This window comes from Podarcis cretensis (genome assembly GCF_951804945.1).
Source record: "Podarcis cretensis genome assembly, chromosome: 1".
Classification (NCBI taxonomy): domain Eukaryota; kingdom Metazoa; phylum Chordata; class Lepidosauria; order Squamata; family Lacertidae; genus Podarcis; species Podarcis cretensis.
In genome coordinates, this window is record NC_137170.1 from 62,027,747 (window position 1) to 62,051,385 (window position 23,639).

The 23,639-nt window shown below is 41.1% G+C and overlaps 1 protein-coding gene across 4 annotated transcripts in view; it reads left to right on the forward strand.

Annotated features, from left to right (window-relative positions):
- NELL1 (neural EGFL like 1) overlaps window positions 1-23,639 on the forward strand; it is a 372,071-nt gene that overhangs the window by 40,170 nt on the left and 308,262 nt on the right. For all 4 annotated transcript variants that reach the window (XM_079966358.1, XM_079966357.1, XM_079966360.1 and 1 more), the window contains exon 3: window positions 19,334-19,484. In XM_079966358.1, the coding sequence (XP_079822484.1) occupies window positions 19,334-19,484 (151 nt within the window). The remainder of the gene's footprint in view (window positions 1-19,333; window positions 19,485-23,639) is intronic.

Genomic DNA, 23,639 nt, shown 5'->3' on the forward strand with positions numbered 1-23,639 from the left:
ATAAACCGTGGTTTAAGCTTGGCTTGTTTTCAACTAACTATAATTAAGATTAACTGCCTTTGTACAGCTGCATCTGTTCTCTTTCCCTTTCCCATTATGGCACATTGAAGCGGTATTTTGGTCCTTGCTTATTTTTCTTTGCTAGGGTACACAGGTACTGGGATTTCCCCATTGCCTTCTGTGAGGCACACATGTGAATTAACTCCTACAACTCATCTTTGCTACCATTCCTAGTAGGTGGCTACAGTAAGACTTGACAGATAATTGGCATTTTGTGCCCATATTAAAGGCATACATATTTGCACTGTATTTATTCATACACTTCCTTGCAAGAAAATGTTGCCTGGATTTATATTTTAGTTGTCTTTGGCAATATAGAGCACATTCATTTACAATTCTGTTTGTTTTTTGCAACAAGAATTACATTGAAATTGTGCAGTCTTTTTATTTTTTTCTCGCTCTTCAATGGAGTTTATATCCTTTGTGTTTCCTAATATTGGACTTTTGATGGGACAGTGGGTCTTTATGATATTTTACCACTGTCACTATTTGCAAATGCACTTATTGAGGGGGAAAGACAAGTAAACATTATTTCTTGCATTATTGCTAAAGGCAAGAAATAACAAGGAGGAGGGGGCAAATGCATTGGGCCTATTTAAATGAGAGCCTGTACTCAGAAACAAAGGCCTTTATGAAGCAAAGGAGCAGTTAGTACACAGATCACGTTTTACTGTTACAGATGAACCTACAGCAGTGGATACCATAAAACTTGCCATATTTTATTCATGAATTTGTGGTGTGCTTTTTTATAGTGTTCTGAGTTTGAGAGGAGAGTAGACTATGCCTAGAGGCTTCTAACCCCTGGATCCAGCAAATGTCAAAATATAAGCCAGGCTAGTTTCCTGGGTGATGGCCCATTAAAGGAAACAAAGGGAAAGGGTCTCTGTGCAAGATGGCAAATAGGTGGGGCCCCTCCCTCAACTTGTGGGCAGTCAAAAAGCCAGAGCCAGAGTTTAAAGGAGTGAGAGTTGCTGTGGTATGAGCCAGAAGAAAAGCTGCAATCTGGAAAGAGAGTTGGAGCAATGTATGATTTCTGTTTGAATCCAAGGCCACAAGATGGAAGAAGCAAGACCCTCTTAGGGTGTTAATACAGCCTCATAAACTCAGATTGTGTATATGTGTGAATAAACCACTTATCATAAAGACACCACAGTCTCTGCTGTGCCTCATTCTGAAGGAAACACGAACCCTGGGTAAACGCCTGGAACCCCTGGAATCTCGCACCACTCAGAGACTGGGGTGGTGTGCAGCAGCATTTTAGGACATAATGTGTCTTTGAAAAGTGTTCTCCCAATAACAAAAGGAACGCATGGGCATAGGATACTAAATTATTGCAGGAAATACAGAGCTGGATGGACCCATGGGGTCTATGTACAAAGCGGTTTCCTGTGTTGACCCAGAGCAGTTGTTATACAATGGGGGGACCTTCATGCTTTTTAACTACAGCACAATTAGGTAGTAAATAAAGTGAACCTGTCCATGATTTTATTTACTGATTTGTGCTACTGTTATTGCTACTAATATAATGTGTAACGATACCATTGGAGAGGAGCGTATTTATGGTATATGTCCAGCAGTAAATTTACAGTAACTAAAGAAAATCCATACCTGTTCCTGTGAATATAGGTTTTTCACCCTGAGCTCCATCCTCAGTTTCTTCCTTATATCCATTGAACTCAGAAGCATATATCAATAGAAAAGAAGCAAAGCCAATAAAATGAGTTCAGGTGGTTTCATGTTTGCATTCGTACAGAATTCATTTTGGACATATTGCTAAATGTATATGTTGCCAAAGCAAAATATTAAGACAATTTAGCCTGCTTTAGTTTTAAGTGAGCCAGGCATTTATCTTCAGTTAAAATCTGAATTGATTGCAGGTTATCTTTTTGTAAAATTTATGTCTGTTACATAACGTTCTAGAGGCCTAAGCAATGGCTTAATCTAGAAGCTTTGGTGTTGCAAAATATCTACAGTCTATTTTAAAATGGCTGCTCATGGTCTTTCTAGAATAACTGCAAAGAAATAAACGCTTTGTACCATTTCCAAATAAATGGTTGAAGGGAAAACATACTTTTTAAAAATTTGTCAGAATCTTAGATAAAGGATTGTCTATTGGTACGAGCTCTCTTCAGTTGAATTGGGATTGGCTGTGAGTGGTCCAGAGAGTTGATTTGCCAGAGAACAGAAAATTGGCAGAAATATCTCCAGGATCCTCTCTTAAGTATAAACAGAAGAAAATCAGTTAATGTGGGACAGGAACAGTGTGGCTTTGAGATTTTAGGGAAAACTTTTGCTTGGTACTTGGCATGGCAATGCCCTACTAGACCAAGTGGATCAGTTTTCACTGGGGTGAAGCAGTCCGTTAAGTAACCTGGTCCCAAGTTGTTTAGGGCTTTATGAAAGATAAATGCAAACCCTTGAACTGTACCCTGTAACATACTGACAGTCAACAGAGGTGATATATGGTGTCTATGTGATGTCCCAGTCCACATCTTAACTGCTGCATCCAGTTTCAGAATCTGGACTAAGCCCAAAAGAAGACCCACATAGAATGCATTGCAGTAATCCAGTCTTGAGGTTATCAGTGCCATAGTGGCTAAATAATGTTGGTCCAGAAACAGCTACAGCTATCTTACCACACAAAACTGATAAATGGTAGTCCAAACCACCAGAGGCATCACCTTCTCCGGAAGACTGAAGGCTCCGAATGCAATGTTGGGGGGACCCACAGTGCCTCAACCCCCAGGAGCCCTTGCTATCCACTGAGTGACTGAGGTGGATCAAGGAACACCCCCAGACTATGTACCTGTTCCTTCAGAGGGGAGGGGGCAACCTTGTTCAGAACAGGTAACTGACCTAGCTCATGGGCGCAGGAGCCACTTGTCCATCGGGGGCCTCCATGCCAGGATTTAAACTCAGTTTATTGGCCCTCATTCAGCCACCCACTATGATCAGACACTGATCCAGAGGCTGCAAGGCCACTCCAGATGTTGCAGGGGAAAGAGAGCACTGCTGACACTTTGCTTCAAAGGACCTAATGACCATTCGCAATGGCTTCATCTGGATGCTAAATAGCACTGGGGCCAAATTAATGGCTTGCGACACTGTCTAGCACAAATGCCAAAGAGCATTCCCCAACAATACACTCTGGAACTGGCCATGCAGGTAGGACCAGAGACACTGCAAAACAAACTTACCTGGTGCCCATCATGTGATAAATATATATAGTATTGTGTGTTAATTGATTGCATGTTAGGTTACAGAAGAAAATAGGTGAACCTATGTAATGTGTATGCTACGTGGTATGGAAGTTTGTTATACTTGTGAAATCTGAGGATATATTCCATCTACTCCAACAGTGCTTTTTAAATGGCATAAACTGCCAGTAATGCTAAAATCCAAGCAGCCTTATCTCAGAGTTCCTCATAAATGTACTTCCAAATGCAATATGTTGAATCACATTTTTAGGAGGATAATCTTAAAATCTTCACTTTTATAGAGCTTTAACTTCAGATTCATCTGAAAATGCCCTTGATAGATGAAAATATCTGTTAGGTTGGCCTTGGCAAAAATTTCAGTATCTCATTATTTAGTGTGACATTAATGTTTATCATAATCGAAATTAGATCTCTAAAATGGACAGTGGTTCTGCAGGAAGGATAGTAAATCTGTAATGAGGCTTGCAAATCATTTTCTTCTCCCAGTGCTCTCTGCACAAAGCCATTGGATCTGCTGACTTCGTTTCATTGCTGTGTACTCTTAAATGTTTTTAAATCATTCTTGCAAAAAGTTGGAAAACAAGAACTGCAACATTATTCAGGGAGTGATAAAATTACAACACCTTGTGGGCAATAACAATAAAGTGTGGGAAAAGACCTTGCAATCAGTGACTCCTGAACTAATTAGTTAACAAGGCATGTAATTTGATTAGCTCAGATGATTTAAGAGCAGATTATGTGCTTTTAGTGGTGCTATGCCTTCTCAAGCATTTCAGCTGGCAGAGGAGTAAACATAAGAGATCAACAAGTTGATTCACTTCTAGATCATCTTAATTCTACTGTTTCCTATATATGAAAAATCGTGTAGTGTTACAAGAGAAATGAGAATCTCATAGCGTTCACTACTTTTAAAAACAATTCTGATTAATAAATGTTTATGTAGTACCAGCAAATAATGCAATGCTTTGTAAATAATACAAATTATCTGCACTAATAGGTTATAGAATTGAGTATGCTTTTTGATGCTATAGATGTGCTGTGAACAGTTGAAACTGTAGCACTTTGGAAAAAAATAGCTCCCTAAAGATATGCTTTCTAAAATGTACTGTGATACAGTAATGTGTGCATATGCAGGCCATTATCATCCTAGTGCCCTACTTCAGCATTTGTTTACTCATCCATACTAAAACTTAATGCACATAATTATTAGATGACTCGTTTGCCGCAAAGTTATTTTATTTTTGTTTGTTCTTGTGCAGACATCTAAACAGATGGGGCTAAAAAATAAGGTGGGCACCAACCTTATTGATTGTTTGATGCTTCCTGAAAACACATTGATTCACCCCTTTGGGGGGGTACTGATACCTGGCCTGGTTGAATAGTTTGTTTAAGTGTTAGGGTTCATTATTGTTTCACAGGATGTGTACCTCTTTAAAAGCCAGGGTTCATATCCTGACCTAGTTTTTACAGCTGCGTAGCAGTATAGCAGGTGCTGATAAGTCACTGTAATTAGCTGTGTCAGCAATTGTGAATGATACATAATGTGCAATATGTACCTTACTCTGCCCTGGTGGATGGATGGGTGACAATTATAGACACTATGTAAGATGTATGTTTGGGAAGTTGTTATTAAACCTTGCAAAGATATATTTGCGTCTCTTCAGTGTTTCCATCTGTGTGGTCCACTCTGCATGCACTCTGCGACATGTTTCAATGCCCAATAGAGAACAGTTCTGGTTACTGAATTTATGAATTTGTTGTAATGTGTGGTTATTGATTTTACATTTTGTTCATTGGTTGACTTTTAAGGTTGTAGGTCAGCTTGGAATTAGTACAGAAGGTGATATATACATGTTTTTAAATAAAACAATGGTATGGGATTGCAGCCCAAATTACTGGGAGTGGGAAGTGCTGCTGAAGGTGAAAATGAGAAGCAATAACACCCCATTTCATAAGACATTCTTCTGGTTTCTTAGTCCCAAGTCTGTTTCCTTCTAATTTGGAAATCATACAGAATAAACAGCATAATTCCCAATGACTAGTTAGTTTGGTTAAAAGATGGCCTGTTGTAAACTGGTTTATACAAGTTTGCATATCAGTGTGACAGTAATGCTTAAGTTTAGTAAGAAAAAGTGCCAGAAAATTTTGCATATCCAGGCTAAAAGAGCATATTGCAATATGCTTCAGTCTCCTCTCTTTTTCAACTCTGTCTTTGTTGCAGAGCCATGAGATCTTACCTTTGAAACATTAGCTGTTCACCCTGGTAATTGCTCTATCCTCTAATTTAATGAAAACCCATTAAACCGAAACAATAATTAAAATGAGACATCATCTCTGTAGGAGGCTTGCATATTAAAATCACAGAGCATTTCAGTACTGGCAAATCTTATACTTGAAAATCAGTGTTTGAAGCAACATATATAAAAAGTGATTTATTACAAATAGCTATGAATGATAAAGCAGTGCTGTTCAACAACAGGATGCCTTGTGTTTGTTATTGAACAAATCTTTGTAGAGATAGCACTGCCAAACCCATAAAGCATTTGAAAAATCTTTAGAGGAAAACCGCCCTTAACCTAGAGTTGCTTCAACAGTACTTTTTTTTGGTATCCAAATAAAAATCATTTGAACTACACGCACACATTCAGACACTAGTTCCTTTGAAATACAAGGAGTGATAAGGCCCCTGTGTATTTCTAAAAGGTTAGCACCTGAAAATATACGTGTACAGTTCAGATGAGACCGGCAGAACAAGTATTTTGTATCCTGGGATCATACCAGTGCACATATCAGAAGCATTATTGTCTCAGTGCTACTCGCTTGTATGCTAAGTGAGTTCCGCAGTCTTATGACACAAGCTTTGGAGTGTAGTTGAGCTCCACTATAACCATGGGAAATTTTATTGTACACTTCAGAGCAGATGAGACTAGGTTTGTTTAATCACAAAATGTTTGAGGTTCCAGGTTCTCTTCTGTTAATTTGCTTTAATCTTAACATTACCTTGGATTTTTGGCAGCACTCATAACTTTGGCCTCATATTTCAGTTCCATACTTGTTCTGTGCATATTTATAAGCCCTTTTCAGATGTTCCTCATTAAACACGTATTCTGGTGACATCCAGAACAGACTACTGTAGTGTTCATTACATAGGGCTGCCTTTGAAAATAGTCTGGAAAATTCAGCTGGTGCAAAGTTCAGCCAGCAGAATTATCATGCGGAGTAGATGGTTGTAATGTGATTCATTTATTTTGGGTATCAGTATATAGTAATTTATTCGGGGTCCAAAACACTGTATATGAATTGGGTGCTCTGCCCCATTTGCAGAAGGTGACACAAATTTGCATAAATTTTGATACTTTGTGTCACATATAAACTTTCATTTTCTGTAGTGGGTAGAGGACTCAAATATAAAACAGGGGCCACAGACACAGAAGCAATAAGATGTCTGGCAGAAAGAATGACAACAGGTGAAGCTTTCCTCGTGTTTGCATTCCCATACTAGAAAAACCTTTAACAGCTTTGTGGCAGACAGAAATTCAAGAGCCTTGTCCCCAGTGCCTCCCCTAAAACAAGCAAAGAATCAAGTATCATGAGTTGAACACCGATTAGGTCTTTCATCAACTCATTTTAGGTTGGCAATACTACATTCAGTGCCAGACTATTTTTATAATAAGGTTTGGTAACCTGATTAGCCGAGGAGTTGCCTAACTTTTTGGGTCTGCAGACACTTTTGAAAATTAGAGAACCTTTTGTGGACACCACACACACACTGCAGTCAAGCACACACCACAACTTATTCTACTCACTGCAACAGGATGTTTTTTCAAGCCTAATTTCAGTGTGTGCCAGGCAAGGCCTTTGTGAGTGCAGACACCATGTTGACCCCAGGGGTAGGCCATCGTCATGGGTTCTTTTTCTTGGGTGATGGGGAAGAATGGCAGGAAGGGAACTAGGCCTTGCTAAGCATATGGGTGGATATGCATTGCAAAGTTATTGTATAATTTCCCAGCTATGCCTCAGTGCATATTGCAGAAGTTCCTTTTCAAGAGAGAAATGGAGAGATCAGAGTTTAAATATCCAAACTGAGAGTGTTCTGGTACCGAATTTGGTTGTTCATGCTCATAATCATTTTTCAATATTAGCCCTATTCTGGCAACATGTACCGCGTGAATGAACATATTTATGGATGGCAGAGGCAGGGAGGAAGAGGGTTGAGGTAGTTGGCCCCAACCTCAGATCCAATATATGAATATTATTTAATAGGTTTCTGTAATTTGCATTTACAGTATGTTCTGTGTATCTGGTCAGGAATAGTGGAAGAAAATGCAATGTCCCAAATCACTCAGACAGTATGGGATTGGTTCAGTTTATGGAATGCACTTTTAAGTTGTGGGGAAGGGGATGACATTCCTTACCCTCCTCCTACCTCGCCACCTCATGTGCGTTCATTCATGTCTGATTAGATCTAATTGTGAGTCTAGTAGTCTTCAAGGTTTACTTAAGATAGTTGTCCTATTTTCTGACATGTTGAACATGCCATGCAGCTGCACGTCTGTGATTTGTTAATCAGCGCAGCCTTTCTTGCTACCTTGGGCAGGCGGTGGCGGGCAGGAGCAAAATACAACTGCTATCACCTCATGAATTAGCTGTCAGTTTAAAGGGCTGTGTTGGAAAAGAGCCAAACAGTAGCAAAATATCTCCTTTGAAAAAACAACAGATTCCCCCCCCCCCCAGTTTTGTGGAGGTGACTTAGTGTTCCGTGGCAGCTGTAATTTATCTATTGTGCTGATGTGGACAGAAAATGGTGGCAAGATTATTAAAGAAACAGTTGCCTCATGAAAGTTTTTGCTGATGTAAATATAAACCCCTCTTAGGCTGGGCCTTTCTGGAATAGCCTCTCTTTGATGTGGATAATGTGATCACACTGCTTGCTCAAATGAGTACACTAAGCTACTTAGTACCCACCTGATTCTGATTTCAGAAACACAATGATTTGATTAAAATAACCCCTGCATTTCAGATTAAAGGAGGTGGGTGTGAGGCAATCAGCTACCTTAGCTGGGCTTGTGAAAGTCATGTCTTTATTTCTTTGTGTATTTTGCTGAGCTTGCATTATCATTCAACTGAAAAGTAATATTTTGTTGAAGATGACTGGATAAAGTATTGCTCTATATTATCCACGAAAGCAGCATTCTATTACAAGGAGAGAGTCATTTTCAACTGATAATAGAAGCAGTGATTTCCCTGCATACTCCTGTCTTTATTTTTATTCTTTTTTTTCAGTTGAGGCTTACAGTGCTCCGAGTCCTGGTGCATTATTCAAATGCCACTTGAACTGGTGTATTCCTACCAAAGTCAGTGCAAATGAACTTGTGCAAGTTGCCATGGAATTGCACCCCAACATACTGAATTGACATTATATTTGCTCTTTCCCATTGCCTGGGTGAAACATAAGAATGAAAGCATATATGTATGACAGCTGGATTTTATGATGCTTAACACCTTTCCCCAAAATATATTTTTCTTCACATTACAAGCAGTTCAGTGCAAATGTGAACAAAAGCCTCAAATCAAACATATCAGATTTTGCAAAATGTTAAGAAATATCTTGCAGAAAAATTAAAGGAATAAAAGGGGGTGGTTATATCCTAGCAAGAATACAATTACCCATATGAAATCTTTGCAGAAGTTTGACTAAAGTAGAGGTTTGCATAGAGGAAACCAAGCAGGAGGGATTGTAATTTTGAACCATGACAGAGGTCTGAGATGCATGAGAGAGGGTGGAAAGTGGCAGTTCAAAACAAGGTGTGTGTACAGCAAGAAGGAAATTGGGAAAGGCTATTGTGTTCAGCAACATACCGTAGTTGAAGGCATGGGGGGCACACTGGGGGCCACTCACCCAGGAGGTGGCACTTACTGTGGAGCCTACAGCACACCTGAGCCACGTGTCTCGGGAGTGACACAGTGGCTAGGGTGCCTGCATCCACCGCTTCGCTCGAAAAGGCAGCGTGGGGCTCGCATCTGCCCACTGCCTCCCCCTCCGACGCCCTGAAGCTGAAGTGGTGGGTGGACTCCATGCAGGTGCCACACAGAGCACCCTCCCCGGCTTGCCCCGCCCCATGGGCAGCCAGCCCCTGGGCGCAGGGTGTGCTCACCTCCCGGGCACCTGAGCAGCTAGCTACGCCACTGCTTGTGTTAGCTTCAAATATTCCATAGTACTTCCCCACAGCCATGTATTTTGCTCCTGGTACCGTGTATTATATTCAGCATGAAGTTCCAGATACAGTGTAGTAATTTAGAAGAGATATTTTATTAACAAGCAAACACTCGTGTACCGGTATGTACAGCACACAGCAACTAAACTTAACCTTCATTCACAAGTTAACGGTAACGGACTTTTCATCTTAAATACAGTGGTACCTTGGTTTGCAACTGCTTTGGATTACAACCGTTTTGAATTACAACCATATCAAACCCGGAAGTGCGTGTCCCTTTTTTTGGATTAGAACCCATTTTTTTTCCTTACAACCCATTTTTTTGGGAGGCCCCATTGGCGAAAGTACGCCTTGGGTTACAACCAGACCTGCGGAACGGATTATGGTTGGTTGTAAACCAAGGTACCACTGTATACAGTAACATGTATCACCATGGTGTTTGTGCAAAGGATGCTGCAGATAGGAGAGAGGAGGAGGCAGGGAAATGGGGAGGATCTGTGGGCAAGGGAGAGTTGAGAAAAGTGAGGAGGAGGGTGGAGGGAGAAGGACTGAAGGTGAAAATGGGAGTGCAAAGGGGATTGCAAAAAAGGAGGGAGTAGAAGGCATGGGAATGGGGTTGAAGAGCAAAGCCAGGGGCACAGCAGCATCTGAAGAATAGGAGGGAATGGTTCATAACTGAGCAGAAGGTAAAAGGGTGCTTAGTTGTTGCAATGTGTGGGAGGATGAAAATGCAGGAAGTTACCATGGGGGGGGTAGTGTATGGTGGCGGTGAGCTTCACAAAAGGAGGTGTAGGCATGGACATGGATATGAAGGTGAAAATGGGTGCGAAGCAAGTCTGCAGCACAGAAGAGCACAGAAATGGCTTCAGAATTGGGGTTGGGATGTTTTAAAGCAAGCTTAGTAGTTGCATGGAATGGGAAGGTGAAGTTCTAGGGAGTTAATATGGCAGGGGGGTGGTCAGTGGAGGCATCATATAAGTATACAGTTTTATCTTAACCAGAATTCCATGCATATTATCTTGTACATAATTATTCCAGCCTAATCCAGCATCTGAGGTGGAGCTTATTTGATCAGTAAGCAAAGCTTGAAATTCCCACCTAGCAGCTGTTTATAAAGGAGACTGAGTGATGAAGTTCAGTCTCTCTGCATTGCTTTCCAGTCAAACTGAGTAGTGGGATTTTAAGCATTTTACTGAGTTACGCATGTAGTCCTACTCTTGTAAATATGGAACACTCAAAGGACTGGTTCTGATGTCAATAACAGGCATAGGGATTATTTCTCCTATAGAGTTGGTTCTCACACTATTATGGTAATGTTATAATATCTGACATTATATGACAGGGCCTGTCTGACATACTCAGGCCTTCATTGCTTGCCCTGGAGTACAGGAACCAGCACTTAGAGAGGGTGATACGTAAATACAGATTTATTGCAATAATTCTTTTGTATGCATGAGCCTGTTTCATCAGTGAGAAGTGAGCAGTGAAGATGATGGAAGTATGACATGGCTCCCTATTTGGGCAATTGCTTTAGGGCAGAAGATTTGATAATATACTTTCCACAAGAGCTGAAAGATGTTTGGAACAGATGCAAGTCTTTCCTTGTTCCACCTACAGAATCCCCGCTTTTGGGGGCCTGTGTTGGCTGAGCCAGAATGTGGAAGCTCTGCTGTCATATCCTTGGTTGAACTGGGATGTGGGAGTTACACCACCGTATCTCCAACTGAGCCTGGATATTGGAGTGAATCCGGGCAGAGCTTCCTAAGGTCCACCTGTTCCAAACTCACTCATCCCAGTGGATTTTGGGTCTGGATTGTCTTGTTAGTGACTTTTTAGTGCTTTAAAACTCTGTGTGCATAAAACTGAAAGGATCTGTACCCATCCATGCTCTTTTTCCTCTCCATTTCTTAAAAAAACGTAACGTTGCAAAAATGTATACCTCAGCTCTATCAAAGTTAAGTATGAGGCTATGGCTTGTGGAATTCAATACTTTAAGGCTTACACCTCTTTGGTCATAGTCACTTTGTCCAGAATCACATCATATATATTTCTGTTGCTCCCCCACTCCCTGAAAAATTCCTACAGATGCCCATTACATACATAACTAACATCAAAGAGCAGGTCTACAACTACTGCACAGCTGGCAACAAGGCTTGGGTAGACCTTGTTTCTGAGAAACTTGTATTTCTCTGTTGTTACTCAATGGGTAGAACTACTGTCCATCTACAAGTAGATCTGATACCTGGACCATTGAACCCTGTCTTTTCCCCACAGCTGAAACTAATTTCTTTCCTTGACTCCCTTCACCCACTTCAAACTTCAATTAATTAACAGCACTGCAGCTTGAATCAATTTCGAAGCTCCACCCCTTCCATTTCTCTAAAAACCAACTGCGTAACAATACTGCACCAGATACTGCTCTAACACACACACACTGCTCCCATCAGAATGGGTATAATAATACTAGAGTACTTTTGCAGGGCTTACGTAGTCCATGCTATCTCGGCCACAGTCCTGCACTAAGTTTATAGTAATGATGTACTTTAACTACATTTATAGGGAAGCTTTTTTTTTTAAAAGGACTAACTCACATTTTTAATATGAAATAAGCCCCAAGTTAGAAAGATAATGGGTTTTCTGTTATCTTTCTGCCCACGAAAGTACCGGATTTCTGAGTTGTTTTCTACCAATCTGTCAGCAGTGAACTCACACAGACAAAAAAGTTTTAAAATTAAAAATGAATTGGGAGGATCCTTCTCCAGATAATGCTTGTCTTAACCTGATGAGATGGACTCCATCTTCCATAAGCTCTGACCATTGACCATGCTGGTTGAGACTGATGGAATCCGGAAATCAACAACATCTGGAAGGCCACAGGTATGCCATACCTGCTCTAAGCCTTTTTGCCTAATCAGCTAGCTCTGCTTTCCTAAATATAATTTACTGATATGATTCCATTTATTGATTAAAAACACTAAAAGGCAGGAGCAGGCTAGTTTCTCACAAGTGGAATGAGCTTTTGAGTTTCTGCAAAATTTTGCCTTGCATTTAAGATTTTACAAGGGCTAGAAATATCTTTGAAAACCATCCTGAGTGCTATGATTTATTTTGCTAATTTTCCTCACTATGTTTTCGTTGTGAATACTTAACTGTAATCTGAGTGAATGTTTTTACTGAATGTAAGCCTTCAAAGAAGACTCAAAACATTGAAAAATTATCATGTGGAGAATCCCCCCCCCCCCCCGAAAGCTGGGAATTGGGTTTTATGCTTATTTTGGGTGGAGCAGTTTGCCCCCCCTTGCCCTTCTACAGATACCCATGGCTTTAGGCATATGCAAATATGACAGCAGCCTTTGACTTGCTTGAATAATCTGGGGCTAATTATCCTGCAACATCCTGGATTTTGCAATGGCATTGTGTAGCCTGGTCATGATAGGGAGACTAGATGGCCCTGTCTTGTTGGTGGATAAGGACAGACCAAACAACCTTGTGGTCCTGCTAAACTGTATTTGTGTTAGAAATGTGTGCACACAGTATTTTTTTTTTTAATGATTACCAGTTTCAGAGCATAACAGCCACCATCAGCTATAGACTATGTTAATGACCAGAGCAACAGTGGCTCCTGAAGCATATGAGGCCTGATATTTAGATTTAATCATATTGTCAGAGCTGCCTCTAGGTCCCAGCTCACAGAGGACCAACGCCAGGCTGTCGTTATGTACAAAAGTCTTTATTGAGGTTTAGTTTCCATTTCAAAGCCACAGCGCGCAGCTCTACGTCTTAAAGCCTAGACCGGCGAAGTCCCGTCTGAGTCTCCGCCCCTTCCACACCAGTTTAAGACTCTCGCTTTGCTCCACCTCTTCCTAAGTTCCTTTCTCCTCTGGGCCCTCCTGCCCGCTAGGGTTTCATCCTTTCTGGACTCCTCTGACGCTGACCCTGATGATTCTTCCCCCTCCTTCCGGCGGGCTTTAGGACCTGGTTCCCTATCCGGGCTACCTTCTGTGCCGCTCGCCTGTACATTTGAACTTGGCGCGCGCGCCCAGCCTGCAACTTTCCTCTTGACCGTTCCCTCGCTCTCCGATGGAGGCGTGGCCACCCCTGACTCATCTTCTCTCGCTGGTGGTGAATATGTGGGCTCTGATACCTGGGACTCCTCCCCCCCACTACGCTCTGGTGGGGAAGCTGGTCCTGATTTCCAACTGCTGCTCTGGGAGTCCCCGCTGGCCCCTTGTTTCTGGGGTGTCCCCCTTGGGTCCCCCCTTGCCCTGCCCATCGGCGCCCCCTTCTGTGAATCTTCCGATTCGCTGGAGAGGCTCACGGAATCTATCGGGCTGCTGTCATCCTCTCCTACGCTGCCCTCGGATTGCTCCCCCTCGCTCTCCATCTCCTCTCCTCCCTGCGCTTCCGCTGAGTCCCTGACACATATGTTTGAAAATACTTATGTGAGGACATAATCCAGCCAAAGTCGAAAAGGTCTTAAGTTTCATTTACTGCAATTGGAAAGCATTAGGCATATGATTAACTCTCTATTGAAATAATGAGACTTTAGAATTAACTTTGATTGGATTGCACCGTAAATGAAAGGGCACCTTTAATCTAGAGGGAGCATCGCTGAAGTTCAGCAGTTCTGTGTTGCATAGCTCATTTTTGTGTTTCAGTTAAAGAAAAAAGAGGAGTTCTCATTTCCCTTTTGTGTGCTGGCAGGCACGGTTTGTTAATACAAGCCTTGGATTAGTAAACATAACAAGTGCTAAGCTTGTTATTCTTTGGCACATGCACTGAAATACCACAATGTTTCCTGGAAATTGCTCTTTCAAATATGTGTTCTCTTGCAAAGTGCATCACATGGCAGTGGTTCAGAATGGCGGTGAAATAGTACTACATATGCTCTAGTGAGTTGGAACTCTAATCTTTTATGTTGTAATATTATATTACTGTGCTTTATCTATATAATTTTGAAATATGTAGGATAAAGTGCCACTACTGTACATTGTCAAAAACATTGCTTTAGGGCACAATCTTCAGGAGAGTTTTTAAAGTCCTATTTAAAATGAATGGGTGCTGCACACCAGCACAGTAATACATTTCAGTGCATTTCAACGAAACCTGCATAGCAGACCTTTCTGATGAGTTGTGTCCCTGATAGTTATGGATGCCTGGAAGCAGCTGTGGCTGAACTGCTTGGAAAGTAGCATCTGAAATGACAGCATGTGTGAGGAAAGGCCATTGGCAGAATAGCCTAGATTAGCTAGAGTTGTAACTTGTTCTAGGTTGCTTCATTGTCCTTAAATCATCCATTGGTGATTTGAGGATTTTGGGGTGTTTGTCACTTCCATCTTTCTTGCAGGTCCAGGTTGTGTACTCCCGCTTCCTCCATCAATAAATGACACCACACCATCAGATGTGATCAAATCAGGCCACAACTTTATTGACTATAGTTGAAGAGGTTTGGCATAGGCAATGGGTAACCATTATTTCTGGCCCACCTGCCAAAAATGACATGAACAGTCAACCTGGCAGTGGAGATTTCTATGACTTACCTCGGGTTGGCAAGGCTTACCGGGCATGGGCCAGATCACTCCCGCAGAGATCCTCCATGGGCTGGACCAGTGCAGCGTGATGCCAGAAATCGTGTCTGCACATGCCCAGATGCTGAAAATCGCACATGAGCAGAAGCGATTTTCAGTGTCTAGGCATGCGCAGAAGTGATTTCTGGAGCCACAGAAGAGAGTCCCCACACTGCGCTGCACCAGTTTAGCACAGCACACGGGGACTCACCAAGCAGGCTGCTCGGTTCGGGGGCAACTCATGGGCCAGTTAGACGGCCTCCGTGGGCCGCTTCCGGCCCATGGGCCTTAGGTTGCTGACCCCTGACTTACATCAAGTAGGGGTATCCCTGCAGGGATTGCCACCTAGAGGAGCACTGAAGCCCAAGCCTCTATCTGGGCATATGGATGGAAATGACTCCTTCATCGATCCCTGTAACTGAATACCCTATTTCTAGAGGGGAAGGGGAAGGTACGACACCTCCATCCAAGACTCAGGTTACCCAATGCCTAAACCACCCAAGTTGTGGCAATTGCTATGAGGTGGGCAAAACCCTCAGGCCATAGCCAATTCGCCTGATAGGCAAATTCCTACCCAGCCCTGAATACAGTGACCACTGTTGCCATAGCAAGGCAAATCAATATGTGTAATGCAATGCTGAAGGAGTGGGTGGGTTGATCTGACGAGAAGAGCTGGGTTTGGGGGGGCAGTTTAAATCCCCTGATGGCTTTGTCATGCCCCCCCCCCTGGAGTGTGCCCTGGCTTCCGAGCCAGCCTGCCATTGCCCAATTAAGCAGGCTGGCGCAGAGCCAGACTTCAAGCCAGGAGCATGAATTGAAGCTCACTCTCCAGCATCCAGCTCTCCTGCATTTGGCGGGAGGGAGTCACTAGCTGTCCTGCATGCCACCACACCCCCAAAAGGGGGTGAGCGGTCTTCTTCAACAAGCCACTAAAAGTTTTTCAGACACTTTCCAACAACTGAACAAACCACTGTCAACTCTTGACATTTAACTGATGTTGAAACATCAAGTCAGCCTTTCATTCACTTTGCTCCAATGTTGCACTTAAATCCTAGACTATCATTTGCTACTACAACTATATCGCTTGGTTATAGTAACTTACAAGTGAGTGTACAAAGGACCTTGCCACAATGTAGACTGTAACAGATTTTAAAGAAATCATTTTAAGTGATTAAATGGGTATTGAGGATTTACAGGACCTTTGTGCACAATCTGTTTATTGAGAAACATATATGCATTTATTACAGTTTTCTTCCACAAGAGTGTACTTTGTCTAACAAAGTTTTGCTTCAGTTGAGCTGACATCTCATTAGACTCACAAGCTTTCTTGCATTGAATTTTTAAAAATGTGAGCCATCTCGGATGTATTGTATTCAGAAAGACAACTATATTTTGGTAGGGTATATATAGACCACAGGTTAGCCACCTCCATTTACACTTTGTCCAGGTTGTTGAGCTGCTGGTTGCATAGTTTTAAAGATTTTTTTTTTTTTTGCACTAGTGGACACAAGTTTCTGATGAAAGAATTATCTCATATTTGGAACAATGCTAGTATGTGGTATGGTAGGGGCTAGCTGCCATGGTGTCATAAACAGGCTAGCTGCCACGGTTAATCTGCTACCATCCCAACCAGGCTGCCTGCTATCTTCTTGTCATTTCCCCACCCTTCAGCTCTTATCTGCATGACTTCCTCCCCACCTCTCTGTGAGTTATATATGGATATTGCATAATTGAAATTGAAACAAATGTACCTGTGTATGTGTTGTGCAAAAGCTAAAACATGGTTAATAGTGGGGAAAGATTTTCATTAAGAAGTTCTTGTGTTTTTAAGGATATATTTGAATACTAATTGACATTTTTTGATGTAAGCATTGACATCTCCCAAGGCTAGGGTTTAGAAAGAATTAGGTAATTTTATGTCATTCATAACATTCATGCTACGCTTCAAAATGCGGGTAATCAAATCTGATGGCTAAGGGACATACATCAATCATTTACAAGGAAAGGAATAGGGAGATGAGGATTCTCCCCTTTCTTCCATTACTTAGTATAATTTTGTGTTGGAAATGGAATCATTGATATATACGTGAAATTCGGCTGCTATGGCATAATGAATTTCATTTTCCCATGAGAAATGAGACTTGGAGACTAACTAAATTATAGATAACTGAAGATGCACTTTTGGTGGCACCTATTTTTCCCCTAGCTCTTTGAAGGCCTCTTTCTTTATTTCAAAGCATTTATTAATCACTTACTGTTTTAGAAATCTCTGAGCAGTGTATTTAAAGCAGACTTGGCCAACTTGGTGCCTTCCAGATGTATTGGACCACAGCTTCCATCAGCCCCAGCCAGCACCATACCAGATATAACAGAGACCCTTTGCATGGCATTTGGTGACATCTGGGAGCCAAGGGAGTAGCCACTGTACAACTCTCCATGTAGCAATTTTGCTTTTTAGGATGAGCTCAGTATTTTAAATAACCTTGCTTAGGGCATCTTGTACCTAAAACTGTTTAATAAAAAATAAAAAATTAGCAGCTACTGGAGTTTGGTGATAATCATCAGGATTGTAGCAAGTTTTGGGGAGGGCGTTTAGCCCTTCCCTTCCCTTCCCTTCCCTTCTGTGGTCCTAACAAAACAAGTTATTTGGGCGCTATTGCTTGCATTGAAAGGAAACCCTCCATTTAATAGCACATCTAGCTTGGCTCTTAAACTGCTGTTAGCAGTTGTAGTTCAAAGTTTTCTGTTGAATTTAGGGGCATGTGATATTCCTGATATGTGGAAATAGCCAACATAGTGCCCTTCATGGCTAATGGCCAGGAATTAAAGTCCACAACATCTAGAGGACAGCACATAGGCTACCCCTAGTTTGTCTTTAGTACCGTAAAGGTAAAGGATCTGGTACACAGGTGGCGCTGTGGTCTAAACCACTGAGCCTCTTGGGCTTGCCAATCAGAAGGTCAGCAGTTCGAATCTGCACGATGGGGTGAGCTCCCGTTGCTTTACTCCAGCTTCTGCTAACCTAGCAGTTCGAAAGAATACCAGGGCAGGGAGATAAATAGGTACCAGTATGGCGGGAAGGAATACAGCATTTCCGTACACTCTGGCACTTGTCACAGTCCTCTGTGTGCCAGTAGTGGTTCAGTCATGCTGGCTACATGACCTGGAAAGCTGTGGACAAACGTTGGCTCCCTCATCCTGAAAAGCAAGATGAGCACTGCACCCCATAGTCGCCTCTGACTGGACTTAACTTATTAGAAAACGCTTATTAGAAATCGAGTTTTGTAGCTGGGGCAAAATAATAATAATAATAATAATAATAATAATAATAATAATAACGCTTAAAAATCTGGATTGTTGTGTCATGTCATGTGGCTTTAAAAACAAGTAATGGAATGAATGGACACTAGTTCTCAAAATATGTGACAGAGTTGTTGCTTTGAAAGGCAGCAAAATAGAAGTGTAGGTTGGAGGGTGGGTGATTCATTCTCTTTAATATAGATGTCATCTGTTGCTTTCATTACTCCTTTCCTATCCCTAACTAACAAGACCTGAAGGAAATGTGGCTTTAAGTTGAATGCTGGAGTGTTGCCTTATTCCTGCTTGGATAGGGATGCATCTCTAAACATCAGATTGTGGTCTAATAAATATTGCACGAACATCTACATATTGCTTGTTTAAACTGCGATGTTCCAGAAATGATGCTTGTTCCTGTAAGTATATTATTTGTGCCAGTGTAGTAAAATAAATACATTTGGGAGTCAAAAGTACGTCGATGGAGTATTGCTACCAATAATGCATTTCTGCCCGCATATGTTACAAGGACAGATTCTCTAGATGTATTATGGAAACAGAGTAACTGAGACAGTAGTGAAATTGAAATTTGAGCTTAGCAAGTGACTCGGGGACCAGCCAGACCCTCTGAATTTGGGAGCTTATTATCTTGTTTCAGCACACCTCATGAATCAGCAATGTAATCTGCTCACAGCAGACCTGAATGGCTCAGCATTCCCTGTCAGAAACTTTGTCAGAAAATCAGTGCATGTCTGATTGTGAACTTGTCAGTGTGACAAATGGGGCACACTGATAAAGATGATGTTTTCTGTTTTTATACATGATTGCTGCAGTAGCACACATAGGGCACAAGCCCCCCAGAGTGAAGAGTGTATCTACAGGAGACAAAAATGAAAAGCATTTTCTTACTTTTACAGATGTAAACATTTTTACAGTATGCTTCTTCCCCTCCTCTTTCTCTCCCCCAACTTTTTTTTAGCTGTAGACAGAGAAATCCATGCAGCACCCCATTCTAGTGAGAAGTTAATTCAGCTCTTCCGGAATAAAAGTGAGTTCACATTTCTGGCTACCCTACAGCAGCAGGCATCGACTTCGGGAGTCATTCTGTCTATCCGAGAGTTGGAGCACAGGTAAGAGGAAACCTGTGGCTTATGTAAATCATTGCTGAAAACCAATAAAAATACACTGTCCATTTAATGCTTTATGGTGATATTGTATTAAGGCACCAAGCCAGTGAGGAAATTAAGTATATTGTTTTAATCGATTTTAGATTCTTCGTTTTTGTTATACAAAGAGGCAGCAATGCTATGCCTTTGAACAGTGGTGTGGGGAACCTCCAGCCTTCTTTAGCCCACAAGGTCATTTGGGGCAAGCCAAACCCACCTGCCCTACACCTGATGCCATAGATGACACCAGAGGAGGGGCAGGAAAAGGTGGGACTGAGCTGAATGGGGCTTTGCACTCTCAGTTGGCAGTGCCTGCAAAGCTGCTTCTGCAGTGCTTCCTAAACACCAATCAATTGGTGCAAAGCACAGAGTTTGGAAGTCTCCTTGCACAGCACTTCCCAAGGGGGTTTGCAGGCATCTTTGTAAAGAAAAAAAATGCCCAGTTTTAAAAAGGAGTATTTTTCTTTCCTTGGAACAGCAGGTTTTAACCTGCTGCCTCTCACCTGATAGGCAGTAACTCAAAACCCACTGGATTGGAGCTACACCAATCCAGTGAGCTCCCCAATCCCTGCAGAAATTAGGCTTGGAGTTATACCCAGCCTCAGTGGTACTTCAAAGCACCAAGCAGGGCTACCTGTAAGCCCAGCACAGTGCTTTGAATTCCTGACATGCCGCAGATCTTTATCTCCCCTACCTGTCGATCACCTGGTGTCACAGTGATGCCAGGTGATTTGTGGGTGTCAAATGTGGCCCACCAGTGTTGGAGAGATAAAATTCTGGCCTGCTGGGATGAAGAGATTCCCCATCCCTGCCTTAGAATGACTTCTCACAAGCACATTTAAGCTGCTGTTATCTCCGCATGACACTCCCTGCCAAAGAGAGGTGCATGTAAAAAGAGAAAAGAACTGCTTGTGTGGTAGTCTGTCATTTTTATTTATTTTGTTTGTTCTCCAATTTATTAGCCACTTTTCAAAAACAAAAAACAAAACACCATTTAATTCTAGGTACTTCCCCTGAAGTAAAGCCACGCGTTGTTAATGAATAAAATCCTCTAATAATAGCAATGATAGCAGAACACCAGAAGTCCTGTAAAGTGCAAAATAGGTAGAGGAAGAGTCAAATGAGAAGCAGATAAATTTTATGAATTTAGCCAGTGCCATAGGTTTAATATACAGATTGAGAAAGAAAGAGGGAGAGAGTCATGTTCCTTAAGAGGCAGGTGATGTTTCCAAGACTTTGAATAGGATTGCCTGGGTGCTAACTGAACACATTTCCCAAATACACAGAATATATGGAACCATATACTGTACATATGTAAGCCACCCAGAGTGGCTGGGGAAACCAAGCCAGATGGGTGGGGTATAAATAATAAAATTATTATTATTATTAACCAATATTTTTGGTGAATTTCTATGAACTGTGGGTATATCTGTAATTGAATGTATCCATTTATTTATTTATTTATTTATTTATTTATTTATTTATTTAGAAATGTTTTTTATTTGATTTTACATGTATAGAATTATAGCAAGACAAAATACATATTCATATTTAAAGATTTCTTCAAATCTCTGGACTTTCCATCTTCCCCTCCATGGGTCTTATTGTCAACCTTTTCAACTTCATATTATTCAGTAATCCATATTTTATATCTCTCCATTTTGTCCATAAGATTTGGTACATTACAAGTGTTATTGCAATCCTGCTAATGTTTTAATCTGCTTACAGTGGTCTCCCAAGTAAATTCTAAATTTCCCTCATTCTTTATTAAAGTTTTGGTCTTCTTGGTTCCTGAGCTTCCTGGTCAGTTTTGCCATTTCAGCATACTCCAACAGCTTAGTTTGCCATTCTTTTCTGGTAGGACTTAATCTTCTTTCCATCTCCAGGCTACTAACATCTGAGCAGCTGTTATTTACTATCATTTATATACTCCTTAACATTTCAAAATTGCCAAGCACTTCACAGATACTAAAACATTAGTATACAATAAAATTATACTATAATTTTCATCATCATCATCATTAGTAGCAGTATTAGTGTTATTGTTTATTAGATTTCTTACCCACCCTGCAAGATGCCAACTTACCCCAGGCAATTTACAGCAATTTAAAATACAATATTAAAAACAGATAAAAGTGACCAGTTATTTCCACTGATAAAATAGCCTCAGACTACTTAGGCTGAAGTATGATGACAGAAAAAGTTATGACAACTCTGTTAGTGGTGTGCAGTGGATTCAGCTGAATTTCAATCCAAAGCGGGGTGCTTCAGAAAGATTCTGGGCTTGTCCAAGGAGAAGCATTATCTGTATGAGGTGCCCCAAACTAGAGTGCCTTGTGTTGCTTTGACTATTTAGATGTAAAAAAAAAGCTGCAGACAACTTTACTGTTAAAGGCAAAACTAATCTTTCTAAGTGAACTGTAAGCAGAACATGCCAGGGTGGGGGTAAAGGTAAAGGTACAGGGACCCTGACACCAAATGCTGGATTGGGGAGAGGAAGGAGGGTTAGTTGTGTTGTGGCTGATAGGCCATGTTTGTAATCAGAGAGAATTATTGTATTAGGGCTTTCCAACCCCTGTGCTTCAGGAGAGGGGTATTCATAGCTTGCATGCCTTATGCTCTTTTGCATATTCTGTCTCTGTGGAGTAAAAATATTCTTTAAAAAGTTACACAAGGTTTTTCTTTTACTGAAGTTTAACCCAGTCCTTTTCTTTCAAACGCCACAGTTCCTTTTCATTTATTCCTTTTGATTTAATCTTCTTGTTGTTTTGGAGTCTTATGCTACTTGCTTGTTCTTATTAGAGCAGTTCTGGTCAGAGGAGTTTCCTTAAGTTCAATTACTGACTCAAGTGGTTTTTTTCAGCCATTGTTTTCCTTCTCTTAAATTCTTGTAACCTTATCCAGAAGTTACAACCCTTGTGTCTTCTTCCTCTTCCTTAGTTTATCATGCATGTATTGTGGTTTACTTCAGCATGGATGTTAAATTTATAAAGATTGAATAGTTCTCTATTTCCTGCTTCACTATGTTTTATTTCATTTTAAAATAGGCTCTGTAGTTCTTAAAAGCCAACAATTAGGTCTTCACTAAATTCAGTATACCTTAAGTGACTTGTATATAATAGTGGCCTGCTTAATTGCATCCTTCTATCCCATAAATATTATATGCATTTTAAAAGGTCACCTTAATATCTTAGCAAAGGAAGAAAATAATACTTTGGTTTTAACAGTTATTTTGCTAGCAGCTAGCAGGAGTCATTTACCAACGGGAAATTGGAAATTATCAAATGATGCAGCTTTTTTTCTGTTGGTTTATGCCTGAAGCTTGCAAAGGAAGCATAACGTCAAATAGACCAAAGGTGCTGGAAATGTGGATTCTGCAGCCTGAGCAGCAGCTCTTGCTGTGAACCATTTTTATCATGATGGGAGTGTAACTTTGTTCACTGTGCCTGGCTGTTTCCATTAATTAAATTAATGAGGTCATGTTACATCAGGCAATTATTCTAAGTGCACATAATAAATTGATTGAAATCATGGGATTTGGGTCCAGTTATTGTACAACAGAAGACATGGTAAAACTATTATGGGCTATACCACTTTAAGCAGTGGCTGTATTTGGATGTTACAGTAAATCCTGATGTATGATGGGAATGAACCCAGCCTTCTCCCAGACTTACATACTCCCCTCCAAACTTCTTCTCCTCTGGTGCAGGAGTTCAGAAGCACTTACTTCCATTTTTGATTAGCTACAGGTCGTGTCAGTCAAACCTGACAAGCTGTGTTTAACTACGGTTTGTTTCAAACGAGCCATGTGGTTTACAAAGCGTCTTGTTTCAACGAAACAGGGTTAAGATTAAGCGCAATATAGGGTTCAGATATAACACCGAGGGAGGCTCAGATTCATTTCCAGGGTTTATTGTGATGTCCAATAAACACAACCTGTGAGTGACAGCTCATATGATAAAATTGAAATTTATTCTTGGTTTTCTTTATACAAGCAAGGATTGTAAGTAAGAGCTCTTACTTGAAGATTAAAACTTACCACAGGTTTTTGAAAGAAATGGCTTGGTAACTAACTAGGCAGAACTTTCCTAAGCAGATGGGTGTGAAAGTAAGAGACAG